This window comes from Megascapheus bottae, chromosome 4 (genome assembly GCF_031878675.1).
Source record: "Megascapheus bottae isolate mThoBot1 chromosome 4, mThoBot2.hap1, whole genome shotgun sequence".
Taxonomy (NCBI): Eukaryota; Metazoa; Chordata; class Mammalia; order Rodentia; family Geomyidae; genus Megascapheus; species Megascapheus bottae.
Window position 1 is genome coordinate 6,327,641 of NC_143512.1, and position 8,187 is coordinate 6,335,827.

At 36.9% G+C, this 8,187-nt stretch overlaps 1 protein-coding gene across 1 annotated transcript; it reads left to right on the top strand.

Annotated features, from left to right (window-relative positions):
* Positions 1–538: 538 nt before the first annotated feature.
* On the top strand, positions 539–6,208 carry C4H5orf46 (chromosome 4 C5orf46 homolog). The gene is made up of 2 exons (XM_090331083.1): positions 539–608; positions 6,051–6,208. The coding sequence occupies exons 1-2, from the start codon at positions 539–541 to the stop codon at positions 6,206–6,208; spliced, it is 228 nt and encodes a 75-aa protein (XP_090187209.1).
* Positions 6,209–8,187: the final 1,979 nt, after the last annotated feature.

Here is an 8,187-nt window from a genome sequence, read left to right on the forward strand (position 1 = left end):
ACAAAATGGTTATCATGAAGAGATCTTCATAGAAAAGGAAAATATGGGCTCACACCTAAGGAATGCTTGATGAGGAGATGATAAGAAAGGCATCCCAGACAGAAGCAAAGGCAAGATATAGAGGATGGAGGAAGATGCCAATGTGTGTCATCAGAGCAGGAGGACAGAAGCTGAGTGCACCGGAAATAAGGCTGGCATACAGCGATATTGATCTGTTGCTTAATACTTGATACTGAATATCAATTCACCTAATTATCCATCATGACATTAAAACTCCCCCCCTCCAAGCGATGCACTCCAGTGCCATTCATAGATGCATATGTTTTTAAAGAAAAAGTTTGTTTCTCTTCCTTGAAAAAAATAAAAACCTTTGGGTTTTGAAAGGTAGGGCAGTGCTTATTAGTGGAGAACCTGGAAGAAGCTTATGCAACCACTAAATTCCATAGCAGATGAAGTCACCTATACCTGCCCTATAAATGAAGCCACGCTTCAGGTACATTGGAGCAATTTATCTACATCAATACCCAGCAGTTCAAGAATGGCTGTCTCAGGACTTCGGCAGACAATTGTATTAGGACTACTTGTCTTGATCCTGACTTGCCATGCAGGTAAGTGCTTCTCTGTTAATAGCTCATGAGTTTTTCAGTAGTTATCAGTGGACAGGAGGAAGTTGGCTTGGATCCAAAACTTAAAGGGGGATAGGACTTGGTCACAGAGACTGGGAAATGAGAAACAGTTCTTTTATCAAGGAAAGCATTTTCATCACAGTCACCTTTAGTTTAATTGTAGTTAATGTATGACATTAGGAATGATTTTTTTATGCATGCATGATACTTCAATACTAAAATTCTTTGAGAACTTGTGGGTGTTTTGATTATTGCAGCTAACAATATTTAGTGGTGAAGAATATGTCCTATTACTAAGATTCCTATTCTGGCTCAATACAAATACGAATTTAGGCATGCTATTTAATCTTTATGGGCATCATATATGCAAGGTAATATTAGTACCACATAGTTACTATGAAAGTTAAATGGAAGAGATAGGCTAAATTGGGATGGTATTTAGTCAATAGTAACACTAAATAAACATTAACTCATCATGTACAGTATAATTTTAGTTGATTCTCATTTAGTCCCATTAAGTAAATATACAGAGTCATCATTTTTTATATGCCTTAGCAAATTGAAAGTTAATTGAGCATAGATACAAGCAGAAGTAGGATCTGGCATTGACTTCTGAGTTTCTAGAATCTTCATATGATAGTTAATAATCTGCTTTCATAGCTGTTCCAAAGATGTAAAGGTCCATAAGCAAAGCACAATATTCTCATTAATTAATGTTTTTTTTTTGTCTGCAAAAGAGGGCAAGTTCATGACTTGCCCTATTGAGAAAGATAGGTCAGAAACACCTACAATGAAATGATTTAGCAGTACAGTCCTTTGAATGTCACATAGCAGACATGGTCAAAAAGAGCAATGTACATTCTTTGGTTGTATCATTTGCAGATATAGCAAAGGAATTGCCCAAGAGAAGAACATAGAGATGTTCCCTGATTGCTATTAAAGGAATCAATGTCTTGAAGTAATCGTTATGTTTTTTTATCTTAAAGACTATTTTCAATCAATTCTGTTTCTCTTAAATCTGTAGCAGTGGTAAAATGAGTTCACCTTTTTTCCCTCAGCTTCCTCATTAATAAAATGAAGTAGCTTTCATTTTCACCAGATAATATATGTTAGGAAAATAGAAGAGAAAGGAATGAAACAGGCTGGACTCGATCTTTCACAGGTGACAACTATTTATTGAGATAGGGCAGTGAGAGGAGCATAAAAATCCAACCAGGAGTTGATTTTTATGAGGTCTGAGTAAGGAGACAGAGATTAATGAAAAGGCCATTAGGTCAAGGGAGATTGGGCCCACAATGTAATGTTTACAGCCAAACTTAGGTAGATTGCCCTATCTTCTTCAGGCGCTCTAACTGTGTCTTTGGTGGCTTGCCTGGTATCTGTATGCTCCTGGGCAAACAGGGTGAGGGTCAATTCTTCACGTTCCCTCTTTGGATACATGGAAAGAATGGGCCAAGAGAGGAGAGGAATGTCCTTTTACACGAACATGATTTATAAATCCCATTGTAAACTCTAAAAACTATTCAAATAGCAAAAACTCTGTGCTTGTTCAGAATTTAATAATCACATTTGACTAAAAAAAATACTAGCAGAGAAGTGACATATACAAAAACATTTTTCTATGGGATTTGATGCTTTGTTTCTAGAAATGAAATTTTTGATTTTTAAAAGCATTTTTTTTGTACTTGGATTTGACCTAAGAGCGCAACATTTGCTAGGCAGGAGTCTTACATGTTCAGCCCCTCTACTAGCTCTTAATAGCATTTTCAATTGTTGCAATGCCCTAATGCTTCCGAGGAGAGAAGAAGCTAAAAGTAATTTTATTGGCATTATTATGAATAATGGCAATAATAATGAAGAATGAAAATACTGTGGTACCTGGTATGTGCATTATGTAAATAAATACACATGTATATGTAAATGTGCTATAGATATGAGAGCTGCAAAATATATCTTCATTACACAATGAAAGATAGGAGACAGTGATTAAGCAATGCATGCAAGTTTACCTGGTTAATGTTCTTTTGGGAACAGGAAACAAACTCAGGCTGTTGGACTGCTAACCCTATAAAGACTGCATTCTTTTTAAAAAAATTGTATTGTACAGATAATGTCGGAAGGGTTACAATTATGTAGTTAAAGTAATGAGTATATTTTTTGAACAGGGTTACCCCTCCCTCATATTCTCCTGGTTTATGCTCCCGCACAAACACACACACACACACAGACAACTCTCCTTCCCCTTGAGCTGAAATGTTCATTCTCAACATAATGTCTAGTGAGTTTCACGACTGTATTGTTTCACCCTTTGTCCCACATTTATGTGATTCCCTTTCCTTTCTCCAAATCAGATAAACTTATAGACAAGACAAAGGATATAGAAATCAAAGATAGAGACAACAGGGACTAAACCAAAGGGGTAGGGAAAGAAAAGCAAAATAACTACAACAGTACACTAAAATCAAAAACAATAAACCACTTCTTACCATTTTTTGGAGTCCATTTCCATAAGCATTATTTTATATGGCCACATGCACATAGCTATTAAGCCACTGTGATGCTCTGGTAAGAATATCTTAGACATTTGTGGTTACTACAAATGAGGGAAAATATACAACCTATGATTCTACCTCACCCCAGTTAGAATGACTATTAACAAGAAAACTAATAATAGCAGATATTGGTGGAGGTGTGGCCAAAGGGAAAAGCTACTACACTACTGATGGGAATGTAAACTTGCTCAATAACTCTAGAAAGCAATGGGAAGTTTCCTTAGAAGACTAAACATAGAGCTCCCCCATGATCCAGCAATCCCATTTCTGGGCATTTACCCAGAAAACCACAAACCAGGCCACACTAAAGCTACTGGCACAACCATGTTCATTGCAGCAGTATTTCTCATAACTAAAATATGAAATCAACCCAAATGCCTCTCACTAGATGAATGGATCAAGAAAATGTCATTCTATACAATAGCATTCTTTACTTCCATTAGAAAGAATTGCCCCATCATAAGGAAATGGAAAGATTTGGAATAGTACATTCTTTTATCTCTCAGTTTATATGTGGTCCTCAGACTGAGGCTAAGATTCTGCTCCTCATGTTCCAATCTCAAGCTCCGTAGATAAACATATATGTGTGTGTGTGTGTGTGTGTGTGTGTGTGTGTGTGTACATATATAGAGAGAGGGTGAAAGTGTTGTATTAAAACTAAAAAGTCAACAAAACTGAATGAATATACAAGTAGCTAGATAGAAACATCACAAAAATAAAGAGCTCTTATCTTAAATATGGTGAATTACTTATTTGCTATTAGCAGATGCCATCAGAGAAAATTTTCGTTGAAGTAGCATAGCTCATACCACACAAAAACATGGTGTGTGCGAATTTAACCAGTAGGTTGAACCCTAATTCAGCCACTTTTCAGCTGGGTGACTTTATGTGACACAAAGTTTTCACTGAGATTTTCTTTCACTTCAGTAACACTATAACACTGATACTGAGATAGATGAGGCATGTGACAAAGCTCTGTCCGAGGACTGAATGACAGGCACCCAGGAGACGTGAATCTCCTTCTTCTCATGAAGAAAACAAACCATCCTGGTTGAGATAGTCACCTTGCATTTTGCAGGTGCAAGTCATGTCTGTAATTTTCTTTTTTTTGCCCAGTCTTGGGGCTTGAACTCAGGGCCTGAGCACTGTCCTTGGGTTTTTTCCTCAAATCTAGGGCTCTGCCATAGCACCACTTCCGGTTTTCTATGAATGTGGTACCAAGGAATTGAACCTGGGTCTTCATGCATGCTAGGAAAGCACTCTGCCACTAGGCTAAATTCCCGGCCTTGTATTTTTCCTTTTTGAACCTTAACTCTTAGGTTAAAATCTGTGATGTACAAGTGACAGAATTCATCTGTTCTCACTATTAGTATAGTATTTCTAATCATATAAAGAAGTATAACAGCAGGTCAGTGATGACTAACTCCTATAATACTAGCTACTCAGGAGGCTGAGATCTGAGGATTGAGGCTCAAAGCCAATTCAGAGAAGAGAGTCCATGAGGTAGTTATCTTCAATTAACTACCAAATAAACAGAAAGTGGAACTTTGGCTTAAGTGATGAGTGTTTACCTTGCTCTTCAAATCTCAAGAACAGTCCCAGACTCAGGTTCAAGCACAAGGATGAGTACCCACACGTGCACGCACATATAATTACATGATTTTTCTGTCAAAATCTGTAGTATCACTGAATGCTTAAAATTCAAGATTTTAACACCACTCAAGTATGGAATGTCATGAAACATCAGAAATATTAAACCATATTTCTGCCATTCCACTTCCTAACTTCAAGTGTGCTTCCAAACCATTCACCAACTCTACTTCTTCATCATCAAATTAGTATCATGCTTTGAGTTGTTTTGTGGATAAAAGTTGCTGACTTAGGGGCTATTAGTTCTAGATGTTTGCTGAGCAAAAAATACCCACTGTTAGATGGACAGTGGAATTAAATTTTAAAAATACATATTGTGTTATTTGGTGGAAATACTGTGACTCAACCCTAGCTCTGCCACTTACTAGCTACTTAACTCTAGAGGAATGATAGCTAACCTCTGTAGGCTTCAACTTTCTGCCTATATAATGGAACCCATGTCTAAGAATCTCTAGCTATCAATCTATTTTAGGAGCAAATGAGAGTACACATGTGAAAATTTTATGTAGTTAATATTCAATGACCAATGAGTTGAAGTATAAAGCCTCTAACGGCTTAACAGATGGAAAAAAGACACCTTTTTCTTTCATATACAGAATCTATTTTTGAAAGAATGAGCTGGCTGTGCTGACTCCCACCTATAAACTCAGCTACTTGGAAGGGAGAAGTTAGGATGATAGTTATAGGCCAGCCTGGGGTAGGGAGAGACCCTAGGAACATGATTCAAATACTTTATACTCATGTGAGGTAACACAATGAATTCCATTAAAAATGATTTCACAACGTGGGTAGGAAGATAATCAGTAAAAGAAGGTCCAGGCATTAGTGGCTCACACCTATTATCCTAGCTACTCTGGAGCCTGAGATCTAAGGATCGAGGTTGGAAGTCAGCCAGGGCAGGAAAAGTCCGTAAGACTCTAACTCCAATTAACTACCAGAAAACTGGAAGATCTTTGGCTCAGGCTGTAGAGCACTAACTTTAAGCAAAAAAGAGCTTAACTATAGAGCCCAGGCCCCAAGTTCAATTCCCACAACCACCACCACCACAACCAACAAAAGAGAAATGGAAGGGTGGAATCAATCTAAGTATATTATATGTATGCATGGAAATATCATAGTGAAATCATTTGTGCAGTTAGTATATACTACTGAAAGTAATAATAGACCTTTTTAGTGGTTAAAAAACAATTATATCTGAGTTTCTGCTCTTTTATTTCCCCAGAGGACAAACCCAGTGATAATTCAGAAGATAAAGAAGATAACAAACCAGATGACTCAGGAAAAGAGCAAGATTTCCCCAAATTCCTAAGCATCCTGGGCACAGAAATCATTGAAAATGCATTTGACTTCATCATACGATCCATGCGTGGGGGATCTTAAGCACTAAAACAAACTTTGCTTTCTTCCTTTTCACTCTTGATAATAATCACATTGTATTAAAATTAATTTTAAAAAATAGGTGGCGAAAGCCAAAGTATTATTTTTCTATGTATGTGGTGGTACATGTTAGGCAAGCACTCTACTACTAGGTCAAACTCCTAGTCCCAAAGCATTATCTTTCATTGAAAAACAAATGAACAACAAAGAAAAAAATCATAGCTTAGGAGTGACTGGGTCTTCTTGTCATTTGTTAGGGCAAGGCTCTCAAATGATCTTCTCTACAATTATTAGAAGCCACAGGTGCTCCATTTTCACTGTTACGTTTTTCTATTTTCACTTATTTTGCACCTTCCCATGATAATTAATAAAAACTGAGAACAGGGCCTGGAATTTGTCCTAGTGCTTGCCTAACATGCACCCAGATCCGGGTCCTCTATAAGCACCTCCTTAGAAGACTATTCTAGTAACATTTCCATGTTCACCTTTCATTAGGCTCTGTCACTTCACTTTGTGATGGTGTCCTTATAATATAAAATTATCTGGAAACACTTATTTGTTTCAGTGGTGTAGCTAAAGGGGATTTAAAAAAGCCAGATAGCTGTTTAGCATAATGTTGGCACATAGCCTCTAAAACTCAGTAAACAATAATTTAATTAATTAATTAATTAAGGCTACGAATACAAGAGATTATATCTAAAGCCCATTTAGCTATAATTAGACTAGTAAAACCTTCAAGATCTTCTCTTGAAGCTACACTGGTGCTTCTTCGTGGTAGCCAATCTAGCTGATGTCAGAGTCAGGACAAAAGACCTACATAAGTCTCCCTGTCCAAAGGAAGACTAAACATAGTAAGGCTGAGGAATATAAACAGGCCACTATCAAGTATTAGTAAACACTAAAAATACATCAAGACAAGAGTTATGAAGGAGAAATCTGAACCATAAAAAAAATCTAGATCAGAAATCTGTTCTCCTTAATAAGAGTCTTCATTCTTTAAGATAAAATTACCTTTGTTATTTGGTGCCAATGCAATAAGAACAAAAGTGCCCAACAAGAGAAATCTCAGTCAAATATCACTGGCTATATCTAAAGCTGTCAGTAGTATTAATATGCTTAGAGAAGTATTTATGACCAATGTGTGATGAAATTGGGGCCTTAAGAAATAAATAAGTTTTGATGGAAAAGAGTGAGAGGAAGAGAGACCATTCTTAAATACGTGAACATTTACTTACTCCGATCTTTCCATCTATCCTCTATCTGTCATGTATTTGCTGTATTTGCTATCTCTCTCTCTCCCCCTCCCTCTCTCTCTCTCTCTCTCTCTCTCTATCTCTCTCTCTCTCTCTCTCTCTCTCTCTCTCTCTCTCTCTCTCTCTCTCTCTCTCTCCTTCAAATTCATCCTCTGAGAAATCTCAAGTTTTCATGGCTGTTTTCCCATTCCTTGGCCATGGAACTTTTATCCCATATCTACTATCCTTTCTTATTAACTTTGAATTTTTTTAATGTACCTGACCTTTATTGATCTCAGCCCACAAGCTGCATCTTCCACGTTGATACTATTCTATAAAATGTGATGAATCTCAAATTTAGATCTCTATTTTATTCTTTGGCCTAAACAACAGACTGAAATGACCAATTTCTTACCATAAAACTCTGCCACAGTTTCCACCAAATCCACAATTTGGTGTCTAAAAATAAGCCCATCATATCACTAGAAAAATCCTTTTCTTGGGAAGTTTTACACCCATTCAATCCAGTCCAGAAAGCTCAAGGTTTTCCCAACTCCTCCATGCTTATCACCACTTTCAACCACTTGCTGAATATTCTACCTTTTGTTTTGTACTATTTCTTTTCTCTTTTTTATTGTAATTAATAAAAGGGTTACATGATATTTTCCAGATAGAAGGTGCATTAATTCACATATATTGATACCCTTTCACATGTCTTGGTCCCCATTACCCTCCCCTCCACCCCCCTCC

Bases quoted from the DNA above. Each gene is read 5' to 3' on its own strand.
- C4H5orf46 (XM_090331083.1), top strand. From the start codon at position 539: ATGGCTGTCTCAGGACTTCGGCAGACAATTGTATTAGGACTACTTGTC. The intron at 609-6,050 runs GTAAGTGCTTCT...TTATTTCCCCAG, and splicing joins GATCCTGACTTGCCATGCAG to AGGACAAACCCAGTGATAAT.